Source organism: Lytechinus pictus, chromosome 3 (assembly GCF_037042905.1).
Source record: "Lytechinus pictus isolate F3 Inbred chromosome 3, Lp3.0, whole genome shotgun sequence".
NCBI lineage: Eukaryota > Metazoa > Echinodermata > Echinoidea > Temnopleuroida > Toxopneustidae > Lytechinus > Lytechinus pictus.
Window position 1 is genome coordinate 80,873,107 of NC_087247.1, and position 25,668 is coordinate 80,898,774.

At 38.9% G+C, this 25,668-nt stretch overlaps 2 protein-coding genes across 2 annotated transcripts in view; both read left to right on the top strand.

Moving 5' to 3' along the window:
- Positions 1-19,847: 19,847 nt before the first annotated feature.
- Positions 19,848-20,432, top strand: LOC129258006 (uncharacterized). Its single transcript, XM_054896462.1, has one exon. The coding sequence runs from the start codon at positions 19,848-19,850 to the stop codon at positions 20,430-20,432; it is 585 nt and encodes a 194-aa protein (XP_054752437.1).
- Positions 20,433-24,757: 4,325 nt separating this feature from the next.
- LOC129256631 (uncharacterized) overlaps positions 24,758-25,668 on the top strand; it is a 36,866-nt gene continuing 35,955 nt past the window's right edge. The window contains exon 1 of the mRNA XM_054894789.2: positions 24,758-25,116. Within this exon, the coding sequence (XP_054750764.2) occupies positions 25,041-25,116 (76 nt within the window). The 5' untranslated portion in view covers positions 24,758-25,040. The remainder of the gene's footprint in view (positions 25,117-25,668) is intronic.

A 25,668-nucleotide genomic window follows, 5' to 3' on the forward strand; every position in this document is an offset into this window, starting at 1 on the left:
ACGAAAAAAATCTCAGGTCACACAATTTGCATTGCAGGACAGAGTGCGCACCCGGACCTTTGCGTTTAGTTGTTTGTTTCTTTTTGTTTTTTCATCCTCGAAATAACCCCAAATCAATTCCCCTTTCAAAAGGGCCTGTCACGCTAAACCAAAATAAGTCCATGCAGGGGCGGATCCAGGATTTTTCGAAAGGGGGGGCGGCACGTTTTCCCGAGGTAATTAACGGCATTTTTACATTTCAAATTTTAATTGTGCCTCTCAAGGGGGGGGGGGGCACGGGCTAGCTGTGCCCCCCTTCCCCATCCGCCAGTGGGTCAATGGTACAGATCAAGGTATTTTACAGAAATCCAGTAATTCTATTTTTATCATCTGGGACAAAGTGGTGAAATCATGACAGTCGGGAAGAATACTGGGACAAAGCTAGTAATTGCTATTGCACCTTTGGGGGATAGTCTTATAAAATGAAGGTTAAATATATATTAATACATGGGGGAAAATATAGACTCGTGATTTAATGTGTAAAATAACCACTGCCAAAACTTCTGTGTTACAAGGGAGACGTATCATACACGCATGTATGAAAATATGAAAATTTATGAGTTTTAATCATGTAACATAAGGACAGGGAAAGTTGATATGACATCATCAGCCCATGACGGTAGGCTAAACTTTAGAATTCAATTACTTTGTTATTTGTTATTAGAATTTGATCATGAAATTTCCAGTGTTGTGTTCTGTGAAATTTAATTTATTCATTTCAGGGGCGGATCCAGCCTTCGCCAATAGGGGGGGCGGGCCGATTTTTTTCCAGCCATATTTTCCCCGATCGGCCGCTCGAACATGATTATTGTTTGTTTCTTTAAAGGGGCAGTCCTTATATAGTTACTTTTTAGCTTTATTCTTATAAATCAGCATAAATATATAATATCATAAATATATAATATCATAATCCTTATTCGCGCGCGCAATTCTTTGGGGGAAAGTTTGTGTATTTTTTTCCTAAACTTTGAACATTCTAGGCAATTTTTGTTATCCTGAAAAAGATGTGTATGAAACTAAATAATTAGACCCCCTACTACGAACAAGAAGCGCGAGCAGAAATTTTTGATACACGTTTTGAACTGATCGAAAATGTCGGCCTACCTACTGCTTGCAGTAAGCCATGAAGACATATATTTCAACAATCAAATAATGCGAGCGCCAGGCGCGAGCTGAAAATTTTTGACATTTTACCTAAAGAATGGAAATTCTAAGCACTTTTTGTAACTTAAACAGGATAGGTATATAACTTAACAATTGATGCGAGCGCGAAGCGCGAGCGGAAAATTTCGAGATTTAGACCTAAAAATGCGACACTCTATTCATGTTAATTTGTAAATCATGAAAAGGATGAGTAATTGGGGCTCTTCTTCACGTTAATAATGCGAGCGCAAAGCGCGAGCAGTAAAAAATATATATACGTTTTGAACTGATCGAAAAGGTAGGTTCTACCTGCTAAGGACTGCTTGCATTTAGCCATGCAGACGTTAAATATTTCAACAATCAAATAATGCGAGCGCGAAGTGCGAGCTGAAAATTTTTTACATTTCTACATAAAGAATTGAAAATTTTAATCAATATTTGTAATCGTGAACAGGATAGTTATATAACTAAACAATTGATGGAAAAATTCGAGATTTAAACCTAAAAACGTACACTCTATTCATGTTTTGCAAATCATGAATGGGTAATAGGGGATCTTAATAATAATAATTATAAACAGTTCTTGTATAGCGCATATCACAATTATGAATAATGTCTCTATGCGCTTCCAAAGGACTTGGATATTATTACCCCAGCTGTAGCTTGGCTGCCGTAATTACTCAGATTACAGCGCACACGCATTTCAAGGAATAAATTCCAGCCAGGTACCCATTCACCTCACCTGGGTTGAGTGCAGCACAATGTGGATAAATTCCTTGCCGAAGGAAATTACGCCATGGCTGGGATTTAATTCGAACCCACGACCCTCCGTTTCAAAGTCCGGAGACTAATCCACTGGACCACAACGCTCCATGTTATCTTCATGCATTAATAATGCGAGCACAAAGCGCGAGCAGAGATGCGCGCGTGTTTTAGACTTAATCCTAGAATCTATGGCTATGCATTCTTAATACATCTTTTATCATGAAAATCAAAGCGAGCGCGAAGCGCGAGCATAAAATATTTGATATTCCGTTCTAAAAAAGGGTCAGTTTCAGCTGTAGTATTTTCAAGCATTTGTGTAGGAAAATTGTAAGGTGGATATGGGTCGCACTTAACAAAGAGCTGATATTTTTCATTATTATTACTTTAAGTTTTGACATAGGACATCCTTAGGACATGATGACTATCTTTCTATCCTCTTGCTAAGCGCGAGATGAAACAAAAGGGAAATTTAGTTATTAAATGCATAATGAGGGCGCGGAATTAATGCGAGTGCAAATCGCGAACCGAATTTTTTATAAAAATGTCTAAAAAGTTTGATAAACTGTCATGAAAAGGGAATTTTAAGTAGTTTGTTGTGTAAACAATATTGACATAACTCGATCGCCAATCAAAATGCGAGCGTGCAGCGCTGGTTGATACCTTTTTGACAATCAGACCTGAAAAGGGATATTTTGAAAATGTACCTGATAAATCAAAATTTGCGAGCGCGCAGCGCGAGCATAAAATGTTAGTTATCAGACCATAAAACTGACACTTTTACAGAGCACCAAAAAAAATTGTAAATCACACAAAATAATGAGAGTTAATCGATTTCCGAGGTGAAATATGTTTTGTATATTGACTTCCAAACTTGATATTTAAGCTCCATATTGAACAAGTTATGTAAATCACCTAACAGGCAATGCGAGCGCGAAGCGCGAGCGAAAATTTTATGTAGGGACATGAAAAATTTTCTTTAATTTCCAAGTCTTCCCCTCATTTTAATCTTTATTTATTCACTCGCCTTCCTCCTCTTCTTTTTTCTACTCTCTTTTCCTTTTTTTTTTCTTTCTTTCCTTTTTTTGCTCCGCCAATAGGGGGGGGGGGCCGGGCCCCTCGTGCCCCCCCCCCCTGGATCCGCCTGTGCATTTAGATATAATTATTTCCAACCCCCAAAATACCCATCTAAAACGGAACATTCGGACCGGACGAAAAATTGCAAATATGTCTTTTGGCATGACGACAGTGCTGAACCTATTTTCGACAAAGGCTGCTTTGTTATGAAGGGCATTTGACAAAAGATAATCCGCGTAGCGTCTGCTTAGTGATTGCTAAAATTCCCTAATGCTATTATTGGGGTAAACACAAGCATTTAGGACCATATAGAGATGTATACTAATTATTATTAGTATACATCTCTATGTTTAGGACACACTCCACTTCTCTGCAATAACATGTTTGTGTCTATCATGAAATTAGCATATTTCAGTCAGTTATCCATTAAAGAATTATTTTCCGAATGCGCTGCAAAAACTCCGGTGTTGATATAACACCAGCCCGGAATCTATACAGTGCGTCCCAGAAAAAACGAAACCGAGATTTAGCGATGATTTATCATAACTTAATCACAAACACAATAGACAAATGACCTACCAATGTAAAGCTTAGAATCTCCTCTTTCATCTGATATTACTTATAGATTATTCCTCATTCACGCATGAGTAAGCAAGAACAATTTGAAGAAAGGATACCAAAAACTCATTTGGCGGGGGGTATCTGAATTTTAAAAAGAAAATCACATGCCTAAAAAGTTCAATATCTGCTCTTTAATTTGATACCTTAATCACAAAAAATGGTCAAGAAGTAAAAAAGTTACGTTCCCTCGAAACAATGCTTGTATTTCCATAATTTCATTAAATAAACGTGTTTTCACCGGTTTCCCAGAAGCTATCGCATGGTTAACAAAAAACTTCATGCATGGCTGATCGTCAACAAAACGGAGTGTCGAGTGAGTTTGAACGCTAGCCTGTAAAACCTCTTCATTTTATGAAATTATTGAAATTCAAGCCCTATTTCAAATAACCAGAACTTTCTTATTTCTTGACCATTTTCTGTAATTGAGGTACCAAATTAAAGAGCAGATATTGAACTTTTTAGAAATGTGGTTTTCCTTTTGAAACCCTGATACAGCCCGCCAAATGACTTTTTGGTATCCCCTCTTCAAATTGCTTTTGCTCACTCATGCGTGAATGAGAAATAATTTAACTAATTTCAGATGAAAGAGGAGATTCTAAGCTTTACAAAGGTAGGTCATTTGTCTATTGTATTTGTGATTAAGTTATGATAAATCATCGATAAATCTCGGTTTCGTTTTTGTGGGACGCACTGTATGTCCACACCAGATAAGTATTGAAACAACACCAGTTTGGAATCAAACCGATGCTGTTTTAATACTAATTGGTGTTGTATAAACACCTATCTGGTGTTAGACCAAAACGATACTGGTGTTGTTTAACACTTCTCTGGTGTGGACATATATAGATTCCGGGCTGGTGTTAAATTAACTACCAGGGTTTTTGCAGTGTGGAAATAGTAGTTATAATCTATTTTTTCATATATGTATCGACGAAATAATTTGCATTGCATGCATGGTGAGTAGCAAAACTTTATTGAAACCGTTCAAATCAAAGACAAATCTCAAAATGCCAGTTTAGTTTCTTTAAAAAAAAATCCCATTCATTTCAATTTCATTTCATAAGTGAGTATTAAACTTTTTTTTTTACTTATCATTTACAATGATTTAACAGGCTTGTCCCTATACGAGTACGTACCCTAGCGGTGCACACGTACACCCCGAATAGGGGTGTACAGTGTGCACCCCTATTTTGGGTGTCTGCACCTTAGAGGGTGTACACGTCGACCCCTTAGGGTGCTTAATATATACCCCCACCCAGTGGCGTACCTAGGATTTTCCAAAGGGGGGGGGGGGGCAAATTCGTCCGCAAAAAAAAAAAGGTCTTCAACCACAAATAAAGGATTTCGTACCAGAAAAAAAATTGACAAGCAAAAAAAAAAAAAAAAAAAGGTCTTCAACCGCATATGACAGAACATTTCGCACCTTATAAAAAATTGACAAATTGGCTCGTCAGGGATCAGTTGTAACTCGTCAGGGGGGCAGGGATACGTCCCTTGCATGGGTTGTGACTCGTCAGGGGGGCAGTCTGCCCCCCTAGGTACGCTAGTGCCCCCACCTAAAATAAACAAAAGATTGTCAAGACTTCCGGTTCATTCACTTTCTGTATCGATTGTTTAGTTTCTTTAGTTGGGACTCGAACTCACCTCGTTTTACATGATCGGATTTTTACCGCTATGCCAGCTAGGGAGAAGCGCTGAGACTGAATAAGGTCCCTATAGCGACATGATCCGATTCTTTTCTGGCTTGTGCTGATGGTTGTGATTCAACTAGCTCTATTTACTGTTTCTCCAAATGTATACGTAATCAAATGTGTTTTTGAAGCAATAATCATCACATATATATCAAATCTTTAACAAATCATTTTACTTAAAGTAAAAAGGTAAAGTGTGGCGTTAGTGCATTGTTATTTCGGGTAATCTTCGATCACAAATCAATTTCATTTATACCATACGTCTGTTAAGGTCTTAAAAGCGACTCGTCTATCAGCGAGACTGGTGGGGTGCATGCAAAGAGTACCAGGGTGTACAACAGACACGGACTCTCGCATAACAGGGGCCGTGGAACGGTTTTCAGAGTGGGGGGGGGGGGGGGCTGAGCCAAAAGTGGGGGCACCATGCAAAAAAATCAGAATCCTATGGTCATTTTTAAGATTTTGTACACGGTTTTGGAAAAAAAAGTGGGGGGCTGAAGTCCCCCAGCCCCCCCCCCCCCTGCTTCCGCGGCCCCTGCATAAGAGTTAACTTGCACCCCGATGGTATTGCGAGCAGAGGCGTCGATCCTGGGGGGGGGGGGGCAGGGGGGGGGGCGATCGCCCCACCAATGAAAATATTGGGGGGCAAACATATCGTTTTGCCCCCCCCCCAATAATTCCGCATGCATGTGCAAAAATAAAATAAGATTGCAGTGTTACACAGAAATCAGCAAGCGAGATTGAGATACACAACTCGTTCTTTATTTAAAATCGTGCTCAAAATGTCCGTTTTTCAGATTGGAATATAAACATTTTCAGCTCGCGCTTCGCGCTCGCATCATTTATTTACCAAAACCCATACTTTTCATGATTAATTAGGTGAAAAGAATGTCCCGTTCTCAGTTCTAAACCTAAAAAGAATTAACTCACGCTCCGATTTGCAATAATCTTTTGTTGAATATATATCTTGTTCTTTATCAAAAACGTCCATTAACCTGTCAATTTTTTCAGATCGAAATATCAAAATTTTCAGCTCGCGCTTCGCGCTCGCATCTATTGTTATTTTAGATACCCATTCTAATCATTAGTACCAAAAATGAATCTTTCAGGTCAGAATATAAAGAAATTTCAGCTCGCTCTCGTTACTCGCATTATCTGTATAGTGAGATATGTATCCTCCACATGAGTTACTGCTACAAACAGTCCTAAACAGGTACCATTCCTGTTTTCAGGTCAGCATTCTAAAAAATTTCAGCTCGCGCTTCGCGCTCGCATTAATTTGTTGGTGAGATATGTGTCCGAGTCTCTTTCTCACATATATATATATAATAATTAGGCCTGTGTGTGTGTGTAGGTGAGTTTGTTTGGTGTGATCGAGCGCCTTTAGAACGATTCATGATTTTGCCCCCAAATCTGAAAAATGGATCGACGCCCCTGATTGCGAGGTGTACAGACGAATCGTATACCGGGCCATCGGCGGATCCAGGGGGGGGGGGCACAGGGGGCGCACGCCCCCCCCTAATATTTGAGCGGCGCCGAAGGCTAAAAAAAATAATAGAAAAGTAAAAGAAAGAAAAGGCGCCGCTTGAAAAAATAAAAGTAAAGGAAAGAAAAGAAAAAAAAAGGCGCCGCTTAAAAAAATATACACTGATATAACATTAGCAACAGTAAAGGAAAGACTATCCCCCAGCAACGCACAATCATATATCATCTTCCTTATCTTTTCTTTTAACTACCTTTTTCCCAACAACTTCGCCGGTAGCTGTGCGCTGCCTGCATATAACTGGCGTCAATCAAGAATAATCAGCGCCACCTAAATCTAAATCGGCGCCGGACAAGAATAATCAGCGCTATTTGGTTATAAATCGGCGCCAGTCAAGAAAAATCGACGCTGCCTGAGTTCTTAATCGGCGCCGATCAAGGATAATCAGCGCCACCTAAATCTAAATCGGGGCCGGACAAGAATAATCAGCGCCATCTGGTTATAAATCGGCGCCGGTAAAGAAAAATCGGCGCTGCCTGAGTTCTTAACCGGCGCCGATCAAGGATAATCAGCGCCACCTTTATCTAAATCGGGGCCGGACAAGAATAATCAGCGCCATCTGGTTATAAATCGGCGCTGCCTGAGTCTTAACCGGCGCCGATCAAGAATAATCAGCTCCACCTAAATTCAAATCGGCGCCAGTCAAGAATAATCGGCGCCTCCTGGTTCTAACTCGGCGCCAGTCGATTATGAATTGCCGCTGCCTGAATCTTACGTGACGTCGGTAAAAATAATTAGCACAACTTGTTTAAATCGGCGCCGGTCAAGACAAATCGGCGCAGCCTTTGTCTTAACCGGCGCCACCTTAATTTAAATCGGCGCCGGTCAAGAATGATCAGCGTCCCCTGGTTCCAATAAATAGGCGCCGGTAGAATAATGAAGAAGGGCCTATTGCTAACCAAATCTAGATCGGCGCCGGTCAAGACTGATCAGCGGCACCTGGTTATACATTTTATTGTTGAATGGTCATAACGAATAACAAAGCTTATCGCATGCCCTTACAGAGTGGACTGGGGCGGGACAGTTGCCCACAGATGTCATGAAATCTTTAATTTGTTATTTAAAAAATCCCAGAATCATACAAAAGTGTAGAGCAAATCCTTTAATTTTGATCTTATTTTCCAATGCTTTCCCAGGTAACAAGCCAACGTTGGCTCCACGTTGGAAACTTGAAAGTCGTTGGACGTTGGAAAAACTTGATGGATTAACGTTGAATCGACGTTGGAAACTAGTTTGATGGAAAGATGATGGACAATCAACAATGACACGACGTTGGCAACGTTGGAAACTTGTTAGTTGGAGAGTTGTTGGACAGTCGACAATGTCACAACGTTGGAAACACGTTTGATTGGATAGTTGTTGAACAGCCAGCAAAGGCACAACGTTGGCAACGTTGGAAACTTGTTAGTTGGAGAGTTGTTGGACAGTCGACAATTGCACAACGATGGAAACTAGTAGGTTGGAGATTAGTTGGATAGTCGACGATGACACAAGGTTGGCAACGTTGGAAACTAGTTCGATGGAAAGTTGTTGAACAACCAACTATGGCACAACGTTGTCAAAGCTAGAAACTAGTTCGATGGAGATTTGTTGGATAGTCGACGATGGCACAACGTTGGAAACTGGTAGATTGGAGATTAGTTAGATAGTATACACTGACACAACGTTGATAAAGCTGGAAACTAGTTAGATGGGAGGTTGTTGAACAACTGACACTGGCACAACGTTGGAAACTGGTATAGATTGGAGATCAGTAGGATAGTCGACGATGACACAACGTTGGCAACGTTGGAAAGTTGTTGAACAACAGACAATGGCACAACATTGGAAACTAGTGTGTTGGAGATTTGCTGGACAGCCAACAACGTCACAACGTTGGAAACGCGTGTTTGATTGGATAGGTGTTGAACAGCCAACAAAGGCACAGCGTTGACTACGTCGGAAACTAGATCGATGGAGAGTTGCTGAACAACCGACAAAGGAACAACGTTGGAAACTATTTTCTTGGAGATTTGTTGGACAGTCGACAATGGCACAACGTTGACAAAGGAGTGGAAACTAGTTTGACGGAGAGTTGTTGAACAACGGACAATGGCACAACGTGGACAGCGTAATTGGAATAGTTTATTGGAGAGTTGTTGACAGTTAACATTGACACAATGTTGGAAACTATAGTTTGTTGGATATTTGTTTGACAGTCAACATAATATCCCGGCATAATATACACAGTGTTGAGAACGTTAGAAACTGGTTCATTGGAGAATTGATAATGATATACAGACGACTACTCGCATAATTATTAATGGGGCCAAGGGCCCAGGACCAAAATCCAGTTGAAACCAATTAGGGCAAAACCAATTGAAACCAGTTGGCCAACTGGTTTCAATAGGGAAATTGGAACAACTGGTTCCAATTGAAAACCAGTTGCCAATTGGTTCCAGTTAAAACCAATTGGTTCCAATTGAAAACCAGTTGCCAATTGGTTCCAGTTAAAACCAATTGGGCAACTGGAACCAGTTGGCAATTGGTGTCAATTGGTTCCAGTTGTTCCAATTTCCCTATTAAAACCAATTGAATCAAATTGGAGGCAACTGGTTTCAATTGGTTCCAGTTGAAACCAATTGGAGGCAACTGGTTTCAACTGGAACCAGTTGAAACCAATTGGTTTCCAACTGGATCCAATTGGAACTTCCAGTTGGAACGAACTTAATTAGTTACAAATTAATTAGCATTTCCACTAACTATTGCTCATGCCAACACAGAAGCAGTGTTATATGTCTATTAATACCAATGTAAAGGGCATCGATAAAATACAGACTTTCAAATGTATATATTTATATGGAAGATCTTCAAATATATGTATTTTTATTTGATGTAATTTGGTAGCAGTTAGTGGTGTACTAATTATCCTTTAATCTGTTTTAATTATAATCTATAACATTTATGAACATGGTTTTCACTGCTAAGTGTTCTAAATACTTATCTTTAAAAAGTGTGGTACTTGCTTGAAATTGAAAAGAATTAAATAGACACATTGTTAATGATGATGAATCTCATAAAACATTAATCTGTGCACACTAGCAGATAATATGCAAATTAACTGGTTTCAATTGGATCCAGTTGGGTAACTGGAAAATTTCCAATTGGAAACCAATTGGAAATCATTTCCAGTTACCCAACTGGTTCCAGTTTTATTTCCAGTTACCCAACTGGTTCCAATTAGAATTCATTTCCAGTTACCCATCTTTCCAGTTAGAAGTCATCTCCAGTTACCCAATTAGTACCAGTTAGGATTTCCAGTTACACAACTGCATGGTTCAAGTTAGAAATCATTTCCAGTTGGAAGTCATTTCCAGTTAGGATTTCCAGTTGCCCAACTGGTTCCAGTTGGGATTTCCAGTTACTCAACTGGTTCCAGTTAGAAATCATTTCCAATTGGAAGTTATTTCCAGTTACCTAACTGGTTCCAGTTAGGATTTCCAGTTGCCCAACTGGTTTCAATTGGATCCAGTTGGGTAACTGGAAAATTTCCAATTGGAAACCAATTGGAAATCATTTCCAGTTACCCAACTGGTTCCAGTTTTATTTCCAGTTACCCAACTGGTTCCAATTAGAATTCATTTCCAGTTACCCATCTTTCCAGTTAGAAGTCATCTCCAGTTACCCAATTGGTACCAGTTAGGATTTCCAGTTACACAATTGCATGGTTCAAGTTAGAAATCATTTCCAGTTGGAAGTCATTTCCAGTTACCCAACTGGTTCCAGTTAGGATTTCCAGTTGCCCAACTGGTTCCAGTTGGGAATTCCAGTAACCCAACTGGTTCCAGTTAGAAATTATTTCCAATTGGAAGTCATTTCCAGTTACCCAACTGGTTCCAGTTAGGATTTCCAGTTGCCCAACTGGTTTCAATTGGTTTCAACTGGAAGTTGTTAAATTCCAGTTAAAACCAATTGAAACCAGTTAAAACCAATTGAAACCAATTGAAACCAGTTGGAAATCCAACTGGTTTCAATTGGATTTTGGTCCTGGGGGGGGGGGGGTCGATCAAGTAAGTTTGCTTGTCTATCCATGTCACCCTTGGTATCCCCCAGCAATAAGGGGAAAAGAAATCGAGAGAGAAGGAAAATAATGGGAAGGGAAAGAGGAACTAAAACTAAGTCTAAGGGGAAAACAAAAATAAAGATGGGGTAGAATAGAGAGGCTGCATGCACCGGGGGATGCAAATGTGTCGATTAATATAGAAAATAAAGGAGAAAAACAAGACAAAAAATGTAGTTCAAGACCAGAATTTCCAGAAACGCCCTCGTCCTTTGCAGCTGGCTCGGCCTTTCACAGTAAGTACGAGATAATTCATAGGCCTACCGTCACATAACTATAGAAGAAATTGAAGAAGGAAATACAAGCATCAAATGTGCCTATTTAAAAATACCATACTATTCTGATGCGCAGAATTAGTCTCGACGTCGGACTCCTTCTGTCATGTCTGTGTAGTCTGCTTCCTTCAATTTTGAACTTGAAGAATCTGGTAGAATTTGGACTGGATAGTGGATATAGACAATTGAATTCCAGAATATCTAGTGATCTGGAACAGTACTTATAAGCTGCATATTTAGGACCTACAATCTACAGTGGAATTTTCTTTGCACTTGCAGATAATCGGTAACTGCAACCATTGATCCCCTCCGAAAGATCCCGGAGTCAGCTTCTGTGCGCGTACAGTCCGACGCTACTATATTCGTGTAAGTAGTAGTAAAGTAGTACCAACGAACGTAGAGGGCAGCAACACACAAGCGTGTTGCTATAAGGAAGGTCAACTCGATACGCGCATGCAGCTGAGGTACGCGCATATTTTATCATTTATGCCAACGAAATCATACGCCGATCAAATACAACAACAAATTAGTAGCGATCACGAAAACAATATGAAAGAATATGACTACAACGATATCAAAGATAACATTAAAAAATTATGTTGGAGAATATACATACATTTAAAAACATAAGTTGATATTTAAAACTTTACAAATATAAGTTTTAGAAACTAAATCATTACCAAATCGGTGATTGTTGTTATCAGCGATTTCACCAGACGGCTGTATTAGGTGATTTGCGTCGAGACGATTTTGTGACCACTCGCAAAGCATTTCGGGATTGAATATGACCACCTTATTTTCTCTGAGCTCTTCGCTGAACCCATCATCACAGTGCAGCTGCAGCGCAGCGCGCAGCCAATGCAATGCATCCGATGCATGGGTTTTTTCGCCGTCCATAGTCTCGGACTCGAAGTTGAAATTTAGACCCGGATTTCGGGGAAACAGCGCCTTTATTTCAGATTTATAGATTTAAAAGTCGAATGAAATTAAAAATTTGAAATCTAACCTTGAACAATAATCGTTGATAAACATCAGCCCTGAAGCAATTGCACTTCAAATCAGACTAGGCAAATTAGACGTCATTGTCTATGTTGCTAGAAGGTCTATGACGAGTCGCCTGAAGCCCCAGCGCATCATCAACATCACTAGCTAGCTGCGCGACCGGCCCAGACTCGGCGCAGCCAGGCCAGAAAAATGACCTCGATTATTACGGTGGTTGTCTATGCATTTATTAGTGGTGCAGCGAAATTCAGCAGAAGAAAATAAGAGATATGAGGTATCCTCGTCATAGACTTAATATTCCAAAATGAGGAAAAATGTCAAAATCATGATTATTTAAGCTAAATATTTTCTTTAAAAATAAAAGTAATATTTTTAATATTTATACCCAGAATAACCGATCTAATAATTGTTCATTAAAAAATATTTGAAATTAACAAATGAAAAAAATCAACTCGACAAATTTCCCAAAACCCCACCTTATTTTTTAAAGTGGTCACAAAATTCGAGCGGAGTTGACCTTCCTTAGAGCAACACGCTTGTGTGTTGCTGCCCTCTACGTTCGTTGAGTAGTACTTAACACCAGTCACTGTAACCCAGAGAGCTCCCGCCCGCGCAGCGGGCGGGAGCCCAGAAGCTTACCGTGTATTTTACCATTGTCACCGGACTAGGGTGATTTATGGTCTAAATATTTCTCCAAATGAATTGTGAAAACGGAAAGTATACAATTACCACGATTATATGGATGAAGGTCTAACGAGTGGCAGATTCCTGACATCTGGGCACAGTCTGGAACCTCAAAAAAACGAAAAGTTCTCTCCTTCTACCCAGTCTCGATCGGCCATTTTGTTACGATTTTTAACAAAAATGGCCGATCGAGACGGGGTAGAAGGAGAGAACTTTTCGTTTTTTTGAGGTTCCAGACTGTGCCCAGATGTCAGGAATCTGCCACTCGTTAGACCTTCATCCATATAATCGTGGTAATTGTATACTTTCTGTTTTCACAATTCATTTGGAGAAATATTTAGACCATAAATCACCCTAGTCCGGTGACAATGGTAAAATACACGGTAAGCTTCTGGGCTCCCGCCCGCTGCGCGGGCGGGAGCTCTCTGGGTTACAGTCACTGCACAGTATAACATACTAACTAACCTCGTAATTAGCTTGTGTGAGTGACTAATATAATACTAACCTCGCAATACGTGTGAGTGGGAACGAGTATGCGATACCAAGGGCAAGGCAACAGTCATTGGGTGATTTCAATAATTTCAAGTACAGCTAGTGTTGAAATCTGGTGTTGGAGTTGTGACAACACCGTACTTGAATCAGGCTGGTGTTGAGATTGACCTTGGAAAATATGGTGTATTTCCGGCAGTTTGTGTTGAAGGCTGGTGTTGATTGTCATCTGCTGAACCCAACACTGCACTGTGGCTGCATGGTGTTGATGATCTACAAGCAATTTCCCCATTCAGCAACACCGGCCCCCAGGGATTGGGAGAATCGTGATTTAAAGTTCAGTGTTGGTGTTGATGAACTGTAGCTCACGAACAGGGGGTGAACACGACGAACCATCTCCGTAAAATTATCTTTTACATTTAAGATGAGAGCAAATCATTAGAGTTTTAATACATTTCAATGAAAAATAATATTACGCTTGGTGTTGGAGCTCAGTTCAGCAGCCCTTTCACGCTCTCAACACCGTACACCGTACTTGAAATCACCCAATGACTTGCTACCTGGCATTCCTGCCTTATTTACTATACGCTGCCTTGAATCGACCTGGTCGGTCCTGCCTGGCCTAGCCTGGACCGAGTGTTTTCCAACTGCAGTCAAACCTGTAGTTGCTATGTGAGGCATGCTACACTTGACGCTGAAATATCATTTAATAGTTATGGCACGAGCGAGACTGGGCCATGGCCATGCATATTGAGATATCAGTTGACTTCTATCTTAATAAAAAAGAGGCACTCTTTAGTTACAGTAGGCAGTAGTTACGTTACTCTGAGTGAGGCCAAGTTACGCGACCTTCCTTTTAGATTTTGTAAATACTGAGAGACTGCAATTACACATGTGAGTTTTTGTGATAAATAAATATCACACGTAATTCTCTTGATTCCTCTTAATTATGTGAAGAGACTTGTAACAGAAAGAATGAAAAGAAATAAATAGCTGTAATAATAGTTGTAATGTTTTTTGATAGAATCATGAACAGGTTACAGATGATGATGGCACAGTGTTGAAAACTGTTTGATGGAGATGGTGCATCGTTGGATTTGTTTAAAATTAGACCAACAAAGAATCAACGTTACAATATACAAATAGCGAATAGGCATGAGTGCGATGGTGCGAGATTTCGCATGAGGTGAAAGAAAGATGCTCTATTCAACGAGGCGTGAGCCGAGTTGAATAGAGCGTTTCTTTCTTTCACCGAATGCGAAATCTCGCACCATTGCACGAATAAGAATATTCGCTATTTGTGTTGTACAACGCCTCGAAATTTAGCGAAAATATGAAAAAACAAAGAGTTTAAGTAATCTATGAAAAGGGAGCAAAAATACCGAAAGCAGAAAGCAAAATCCCACAAGCGCACATGACCTTGGGCAGCCTTGCGCATTTAGCCAGCTGGCTTATACGCGTATTGTTCATTTTTACCGAGCGCAATGAATTAAATCGTATTGTGACGTCACCTCCTAAAGTCGTGCAACGGTACACTTTGGATGGTACGTCTTTTGTGCAACGGTACGAATGTTTGACATTCAGCCTCCCATTTGCTCGCGTACAACAAGCTAAGTAGGCGTTGTACAACAACATTTAACCGATATTAGACAAACATTGAATCAACGTTTACGCTAACATTGGACTAAAGTTGAATCAACTTTCCATCAACATTGGACCAACATTATACCAACGTTGGATCAACGTCACCCAACGTTGGACCAACATTGGACCAACGCTGCCAAACCTGCCTCATCTGGACAATGATTATGCACTCATGAATATTCATTACATCAGTAAATGACCAAAATTTTAGGTAATATTGCTATAATAATTAGAGTATTTATGTTTATTCAATATTTCCACCATGAAAAGTTTCAGAAAAGTATGTGGCTCCATTACCATATCATTTATAATCAAAACATATTATTCTAAGTGAAATATTCAAGGTTAAGTGTGGAAAATGATATTAACTGTATTCTGCCAAGTATAGCAAAGTTGCTCTATATATAGGAGTCAATGACAGGATACAGTGGATAGGTGTAGGATGATAGGAATAGGATATAGGATTAGGATGTAGGATTTTAGGATAGGATAAGACATGATGATAAAGATTAGAGTGAAGAGTTGTAATGGTGGACTTCACCTTGAAACCAATTAATGTTTTGTTAATTACTGCCATACGTTGGAATAACGTTGGAGCAATGTTGGAGCAACGTTGTGACAACGTTGTAACAATGTTGGAGCAATGTTGCCAGACAACGTTGGAGCATTGTTGCTGGACAGCGTTGAACCAACGTTGTAAACATAGTTGGACTGACGATGTATGCAAGTGCACGTCCATCGCTGCTTCAACGTTGCCCATCAACGTTGCAGCAATGCTGTTATTGATGACTCAGCCGACATTATACCAACGTTGGAGCATTGATGGTGGACAACGTTGAACTGACGTTGGAAATGTTGTTGGTCTGACGATGTATGGACGTGCACTTCTATCGATGATGCAACGTTGCTTACCAACGTTGTAGCAATGTTGTATTTGACTATTTAGCCAACATTGGATCAACGTTGCCAGACAACGTTGAAACATTGTTGCTGGACAACGTTGAACTGACGTTGGAAATGTTGTTGGTCTGACGATGTATGCGCGTGCACTTCTATCGATGATGCAACGTTGGCCTGCCAACGTTGAGGCAACGTTGGGAAAAAATTTCCCAACGTTGATCCAACGTTGGTCCAACGCTGTATTGTTACCTGGGTTAGTAAGAAAAGGTCAGTCACTTTTCTTCTTTACACATTCCACATTGTGCCACCTCTATGGCCTTTAGTGTAAGACAGCTACTATAGTGTTTTATGAAGATGATTCGATATTTTAGTCCAAAACTTTGCTAAAACCCGTTGCTTATACCGGGAGTGTATAATTACGCAACCAGACGTATATTCGTTAGCCCTTAAACCACTAAATATCATACAGTTTGTCAATACCTTTGTTTCAACGTTTAAATGCTTACGCCACAAAATTAGATTTATTTTCATCTTCCATTAAGTTAAATATTATTCATCTGATCACTCAGGAAGAAGTTTAAGACAAAGATAACGATACCTGTAAAACTGGAGAACTATTTCCAAAGCTCTATCTTGAAGGATCTCTTTCTGAATTCAGGTCATAAGCATTATATCCAGTTTCATCAAAGTAATTAGATAAAAATTACTCATCATTACAAATTGCATAAGATTTAAGTGAAAAGCATCACCATATATATATAAATACCATTCTGTATATAAAGCTGGATTGGTGATGTATTCCAAATGATTCATGATGTAGTATCATTGTATATGCAGAGGCGTCGATCCTGGGGGGGGGGGGCAGGGGGCGATCGCCCCACCAATGAAAATATTGGGGGGGCAAACATATCGTTTTGCCCTCCCCCAATAATTCCGCATGTGCAAAAATAAAATAAGATGGTAATGTTACACATAAATCAGCAAGCGAGATTGAGCTACACAACTCGTTCTTTATTTAAAATCGTGCTCAAATTGTCAACTTTTCAGATTGGAATATCAAAATTTTAAGCTCGCGCTTCGCGCTCGCATCTATTGTTTTTGTTTTAGATACCCATCTTAATCATTGGTACCAAAAATGCTTAGAATATCAAGCTTTCTGGTCAGAATATAAAGAAATTTCAGCTCGCCCTCGGCACTCGCATTATCTGTGTAGTGAAATATGTATCCTCCTCATGAGTTACTACAAACAGTCCTAAACAGGCACCTTTTTCCTGTTTTCAGGTCAGTATACTATAAAAATTTCAGCTCGCGCTTCGCGCTCGCATTAATTTGTTGGTGAGATATGTGTCTCTATCTCATGAGTCATATAGATTAATATATATATATTTCTGCATATGTGTGTGTGCGTGTTTTGGTGTGTGAGTTTGTTTGCTTTGTGTGATCGAGCGCCTTTGGAAAGTTGATTCATGATTTTGCCCCCCCCCCTCCAATCTGAAAAAAGGATCGACGCCCCTGTGTGTATAGATATATAGTATAAAAAAACTTGTATCTCAATTAATATACACAATATTGGCCTCATCGCAATAAAAGGGTTAGTACACGAGATTTTGAAATCGCACGTAACATGCATAATTTATGTTACTTTTTGTTTGTTTCTTTCTTTAATAAGTTTTTCAATCTCTCTCTATATATTATATTCAAAAAGATTATATATCTTTAAATTGATGTATATTTTCTGTTATAATGAGATATGTTTAAGTGGACTTCAGGGAATGGTCGTACACAGCAAGGGGGGAGGGGGGGGGCAAATTCCCGATCAGCTGTTGTGAAAACACATTTTTTCCTTAACATTTCATGAAAACTATGAAAAATGTGCAAATGTGAGATGTGCACCACATACTTTTATTACACTTGTAAAAAAAAATAATCGCCCCATTGAGCAGCTCTGTCCGTTTACTCTATCGGGTTTTTTTTTCAAAAATATGTTCGAGTCTTGCCCCCCTCCCGGAAATATTATCCTACATTTTGAAAAGAGCATTTGACAGGGTCAGACTTTACCCCTTTTTCAACATTTTCTTTTATGGCGCCGGTGAAGTGCAAAAATTTGTGTGCCGCTCGGCAGTGCGCCCCCCCTCCCTTTCGCCAAAAGCTGGATCCGCCTATGCACCCCATTTGCACCGGGATTTCTTAGTGTGTATATCGTACTGCAATATAGTTTGGGCAACCTGTGCAAAAACTAAAACTAATACAATATATTTATTACAGAAAAAAGCTATTCGAATTTGTACTGATTCGAAGTATTTAGCACACACAAACCCATTATTCCATAAACTAAAGACTCTAACAGTAATTGACATAAATTCACTTCAAATTTTACAGCTGATGTTCAAGTACGTAAATAACATGCTTCCACCTTCATTCCACAATTTTACACAACTGTAGAATGAACACATCTATTCATTCATACCCTACACAGAACTCTTCAAATTTTCACTTAAAGGAGAATGGAACCTTTGGAACAAGATAGCTTGTGTGTTAACAGAAAAATCAAAGAAACAGATCAACGAAAGTTTGAGAAAAATCGGACAAATAATGAGAAAGTTATGAGCTTTTGAATATTGCGATCACTAATGCTATGGAGATCCTCAAATTGGCAATGCGACAAAGATGTGTGATGTCACTTGTGAACAACTCTCCCCATTACTTTAGTATATATTTCACTTAAACTGCCTCGTTTTTCACATCTATCAGTAGAGCATATATTCTTTCTATAGGAGGGCATGTAATACAGATTTTTAAAGAATACATCATGGATAAAGAGTTTGTATCACCATAAGAAAATACAAAAAGAGACATTTTAGGGGTATTTTATAGTCCATCAAAGGGAAAGTTGTTCATGTGTGACATCACATTTCCTTGTCGCATTGCCAATGGGAGGATCTCCATAGCATTAGTAATTGCAATATTCAAATGCTCATAACTTTCTCATTATTTGTCCGATTTTTCTCAAACTTTCTTTGTTCTTATTCTTTGATTTTTCTGTTTCGACACAAGCCTACTTGTTCCAAGGGTTTCATTCCCCTTTAATCAACCCCAAATTGCTAATTGCACAGATATCCATAAAGGCGACCGCACACCTTACGATTGGTCTGCGACTCAATTTTAGAATAAAACGTAGTAGAATTTGATGCTATAAAAATATTGAGACTTGGAATATCTTACTGTGTAATGTTCGAAATCATCGTACGAATACCTATGTTCAAATCTGTGACTATGCTATCAACCTTCTTAGAATACTAAAGCAAATTTGATATCTAGTCGTAATGACGTCATATCAGTCGTACGATTGGCTATGATTTGAAACTAATTTGGCCTTTACTCCAAAATAAAGGCTTGCATTTGGAATCTTTCAAAATGGTTATATTAGTATTCTTTCAATTAATTTTAGCCTCAAATAAAATGATATGTTCCATTCACATTTTCAGAAAATGAGCAAAATGCGATTATTCCAAACAGTCGTAGGCCTAAGGTGTGCGGTGGCCTTAAGACACCACGGTGCCGATTTATGGAACAAGCTCTCTATATACCAGAGTCTATCAAAAATGTTCATCTCGTTACTCATTATCAGAATATTAAAAGTAAGTTTTCTGTGTCCGTATTTCAGTTAATCATTAAATCACTTTTCCTGTGATTTAATCATCACCAAATACTCTCCCATGTCTATCATCATCATCATCATCTCCATCATATGGCCTTTATTTTCACCATTATCACCATCATCCTCATTTATATATCATCTCCATCTTCATCATTACAAAATTGTGAACAAAATAACAATTCTATTCTGCTTTATAAATGTATATATGAATTTAATGAGCATGCTTGAGCATATCAAACGTGTTTTGAAATGTAACAACTACCCCTCACATAAGATCTGCACTGAGCTTCCCCCCTCGCGGAACCCTCATGTAGGACAACCCAAGGCGAGAGTCATTCTTCCATATCTGGGAGCAGCCTCTCACAAAATTCAGAGGATTTTGAGAGAAGCCAACATTGAGGTTCGTCATAGTTCCTCAAATAAGCTTCAATCTGCCCTCACTACCCATAAGGACAAGCGCAACTCCAAGGACCTCCCTGGAGTTTACCGAATTCCTTGTGAATGCGGTAAAGTTTACATCGGAGAGACGGGTCGTTCCTTCAACACTCGGATTAAGGAACACAAGGCCCATGGTAGGAGAGACGAGAGGGAAAAATCTGCAATCATCGATCATGCCCATACGCATGATCACCGGATTCTTTGGGATGAGAGTAGACTGGTCACCCGTGTCCCCTACTGGCATCAGCGGAGAGTCAGAGAAGCGTTGGAGATTGAGGAACATAACACTGTTCCTCAAGACAGCGGCCTCCAACTCAGCAATATCTGGCTTACCGTTCTAGACAAAGAGGCTAATTTGCCTAATTAGCCTACCCGGACGTTCCACACACGTGTGAGCACTGCAGTGCATGGGCGGAATAAGTGGTCATTCATGCTAATCCTAGCGGGAATGATAACTGACAGCATTTCCGGCCGTCGCTGGTTTTGCGCGCCCAATTTGTGTGTTGTCACCCACGTCCGCATATGTGGATGTCATGTGACCTATATCTAGCCAATCAGAGACATGTACCCTGCGAGATACCGTGCATACGGCACTTCGACAGAGTATATAAGGCCTGCTTTTTCAAACTTTGCTCATTCTCCTGAGGACGACAAGAACACACTTGTCGAAACGTCGAGATTGGGTGGTCCTTTTCAGGACCAACATATGCCTAAGAAAGATACATGGTGTACCGTGAAACCTACTACACTAATTTAATGAGTTTTATTCCGGGGTTGTCATTTTTTCAAGCAATCTGCTATAATGACAATCCCTCTCCTGCAAAATGTAAATGTTAAATTTTCTTTGTTGGTAGTAGATCATATTTGTTTAGAATGACTTTTTTTTCTTTATGATTCATACCAAAATCAATTACCGATATATCATGTTTGTTACCTAATGAAAATTGTATTGTATACGAATGTTATGAATGCAGAAGAAAAAAATAAATCAAATCAAATATATTCTCACAAAATGAATCACTTCCTCCACACATTGACCTCTCTCTAGCCCTGAGCTAGCACCATAGCAGTTACAGTGGCGTGAAAGCATGCAATCAAATGCACCTACGCCATCTGAGCCTGTCTTTACTTAAGTTTATACCATGGTCACATTTGTTCTACGGCGGCCGTACGGCGAGTCGAAAACAGCCGTTTTTACATTTTTTTTCAACTACTTATAGGTGGTTTGAATCAAAATTAATAAAACGGCTGTTTTCGTCTCGCCGTACGGCCGCCGCACAGTCTGTGGGCCAGAATGAACCAAAAGTGCGCCAAAACCCATTATTCACACATTTGAACGATTAAATTTGGTAGTTAGGGATAATTTCACCCGTAGAATTCAATAAAAGTATTTTCAAATATTGATGACGTCGTTAAATACTGTTTTCTGATTGGCTGTTAACATTTGAGAAGAAATTACATGTTTCTAATTCTACAATAAGTTTCTAATTTTCAGAAACTAGTTTTAGAGAAACTCAGCAATAATTAAGCATATTAGCAAACACACAAACAGGCAAACAAACAAGAAAAGTCTGTGCTCGGGGTACAAGATAATGATTCAATTGGTGACTTGAGTATCGCTTAAAGAGGGCGCCCTACCATGAATACGGAATTGTAAAATTCAAAGTGAAATTGCCAAAAAAAAAATGAAAAGGAGTATTTTCATTCCCTGGGTACAATGATTAACCACACATACATGAATTAAAATGGATTGATAACAGAAGTGGACAGTGAATTAAATCTTTAAAATAAGGATTCCAGTGATAAATAATAGAGGCCGGGTCCGCCTCTGCAGGTTAATCAGTACAAGGCCTACCTATTTCACGAAGAACGGCGTATACAAGGTTATTCCGAATCAGAGTCTCTCTATCTCACCAACTATTATGTCTTTGGTGAGAGGGTCTTTTAGCATACTTTTAACATCAGGAGGAAGAGGCTGTGATTGTTGTACTCTTAAAAACTTGCTACTAATCACAATGTCACCTGATGTTAGCATTAGTCTGTGGAATACATATATGAGAGTCATAACCAAACAATAAATGCTAATACACACTTCCTTCTTGATCGATACTAACAATTATAGCAAATTTAGAATGAGCCAAGATATAAACGAATTCATACGTGTATGTGAAGTTACAAACCCTTTTGGGGGGATAAATACTAATAATGATAAAGCAACTTATACATGTAATAGAGCCCACGGATATCCCATCTCTGCCCTATACACATTTTCATATTTTGTCAGAAAACTGCGTGAGACCTATCACATCCCTAGTCATGTGAGCTATAGTGATATACAGTAACCCCTACTTGGGTTATCAACAACAAAGCAAAAATATAATCTTACCCGGGAATCTTACCTTAAGAATTAATCTTCTCAGGATGACAGCATATCAGATATGGAACACGGGATGGAACAGTTTGGTATCAAAATGAATAAGTGTTACATGTATTATTATATAGTTAGTTGAATTGGAAATGAAAGCTTGCCTTTACGTATGTTTAACGAAAATATATTAAAGGCAGACACCAGTCACAAGAGCAAGACACTTGAGCCAGACACCCCCCCCCCCCTCTCTCTCTCTCTCTCCCAGCACGCGACGGGAGTCTGTTTAATGTCACCCGCAACGTTCGGCACACGCATAATGGGACATTAACTTGGAACGATTTTTGTGATAAATACGGCGAACATGTGGTTGGAAAATTGGTTATATCTCCAGAAAATGCACGTATATGCAGCTAAATTTGATATCAGTGTAAAGCATGAACTATAACAAAGACCGTCATGGTATTTACAGCGCAGCAATCGGCAGCAATTTGTAAAAGAAATGCTCATGAAAAAAGAAATTGCTAAAACCCCCCATTTTCAAATGGTTTCGTCCAAAATTGCCTCTGAAAGGATTATTATTTTATCTTGAAAATATTTGATCACTTAAAACAATCATTCATCAAAGAGCACCGTGAATTAGAAATAAATTAAGCAATCCGTTTTGTTAAAACAGTGAAATATCCCCTATCTAAAACGTGTCATTTACACATGCGGTAGCCTTAAAGAGTCATTTTCCGGTAATATTGAATAAAAATGGGCGACTAATAATCAATTTAATGGAGAAATATTGTATGGAGGCATTCTACAGGTTCTTATCTTTGCTTAGAACATGAAAAAAACAAAATTTGTTTCATGACCAAAAACCACTTGGCGCACTTTTGCTCTCTCCTGGCCCACTGTGCGCCGTAGAGCAAATGTGACCAAGGTATTAGACAGCTTTCCTCATTCCTCACCACAATTGCTGAGTCATTAAGTCCGGCAAAGGGCTTAAAATGCAATTGCTACCTTTTTATTTTCCATAAAACACACAAAGATAACTTCTTCTTCTTCTTCTTCCAAAGTAAGTGCTGCTTCATCAAGGTAATGAAAATAAACGCACTGGTTGTGTGTGTTATTTCATGATAGATTAAGCTCTTGTTAGTGCAGGTTAGAATAATACATGTGTAAATAAAAGCATTCTTGTTTGTGGTGTTTACTTAATTCTGTATTCCAGTCAAGAAGGCCTTAAACTCAAACTGGGACAAAGCATCCCAACTTAAAATATCACACTCCCCGTTTTCATGGTTGTAGTAAAATTTCAAAACTATATAACATCCACCTCAACCCCCCCCCCCCCCAGTCAAGACGCACAAAATGATATGACACCCCCCTCCCCATTTCTTCACGGTGTTGAAATTAAGACTGAATTGTGGAATGTCACGTGGAATTCATTAAGAGGAGTTTAGCAAACAAGGTCAATGGATTTGACGTCACAACTCGAGTCTCGTTTCTGTCCTTTCGATTTGTTTCTTTATTTATTTCAAATCGCATTTTCCCCTTAATAATAATTATGAACAGGTTCTCCTACAGTATCATACAAATTTATTCGACTTAAATTGTTTGTTCATGCAAAAGCAGAATGCAATTCATGAATCAAACGATTTGATTTTGAATATTTTGCCATCCCAAATCAAACTCGACGCAATTCTATATTTTTACAAAACGTTTAAGGGTATAATCTATAAATAGATATATATGTTTTTTAGTTAGTGACTATTGCAATTGAAATGAATAATTTTGTATAAAAATGAACTAAACTGAGCAGAAAGTTAAAGTAATTCATGTGAATGTGATGAATGTTTAAAATTATACGGTCACACGATCCATAAAGTGATTACTTTTATGCTAAGCATCTCCATTAGATTTGGAAGTAAACAACAAGATTTATTTTCTATCTTAAGCAGTTTACCTAGATGAAATATGGTGAAATTGAAAGTTCAAACAATGTATAACATACGCCCACAATGTTCTTCCTATGGTGTATTTAACATGCAAACATTACATTAATGTACAAACAATGTCAACTAGAATCAATCATTTGAATGTTTGATCCTTAATATTGTGGCGACTGAAGGCTCGGGGTGAGATGCCCTTAAAAGAGAAAAGGGAATAATATTGGAATGATAAAAAAGTAAGTACACACTCGATCCGAAACCCACACTCAGTCACCCATGCCTTTGCTGTTGGTAAAGTATTACCAAACTCATGCTGAACTCTGTCTGGAAAATTAACACCCCCACATACCACGTCACATTCTGTATCCCTTGTCTTTAATTAAACAGTGAGAACTTCATAACACATAGACCACTCCTTACTCAACGACTTAACTTGCTTGAACAAGATCGTGTTTTATTGGTCTTTTATTAGACTAGTCAGAGTAAACATCCTCCTAAGACTTTGGACCTTTAAGAATCAACTCAGCACCGAACCAAAACTATTTACAAGAAATCAACATCTTTTCGTTCTGTAGGGCTTACTCATTTGCAACTAAGATGCGTAGTTGAATGGTTATATCTACCTGCTTATACAGTATCTATATTAAATCATTTCATTCTCTGCTACATCGTCATGGCTCGGCTAGCTTTTCCAGTTCTCTTGCTTATATTCACTTTGCTTTCATGTATCTACGGCGCCCCTGTTAAACGTAAGTATAACCTTTCTTATTATGTGGGAGAGCATACTTGTACCTTATTATAATGAATGCAAAAGTTCGAAGGTTTGTTGGTTTTCTTTTCTTTTTTTTCTTTTAACTACCCATTAAATTATTGGTAAAATGTATATAGGAAACTACTGCATGCCTAGCTAAGAATCTATGTTATTTTCTTCTCAAACAACATGTTTTGTTGTTGTTGATAATGATCACTTCTTCGCCTTGCTCCTCAATTTCAGTTTCTCACTGACTGTTTTTCTTGTAATAAATCAGATTAACGTGCACGTTTTCATTCAATACCATTCCTTCACAAGACGAACAATCTATATATAGGAATAATTAAAAATATACACACTGTAATTAATGCCATAGGGGCAAGGCCGAGGGCAGGGGGCCTCCGCGGCTCCGCCCATGAGAGGGTAGAAAACATCAGTGAGAGAAAAGGTAACATAAAATAATAGGAAAGAAAGTAAGAATCAGATTGTTTCGGAAATATAGATGGGTCGTATAACTATTATGATACCCCTATTTTTCCATTCATAGAAA

Coding starts and splice junctions, on each gene's coding strand:
- LOC129258006 (XM_054896462.1), top strand. CDS start 19,848: ATGCTTGAGCATATCAAACGTGTTTTGAAATGTAACAACTACCCCTCA.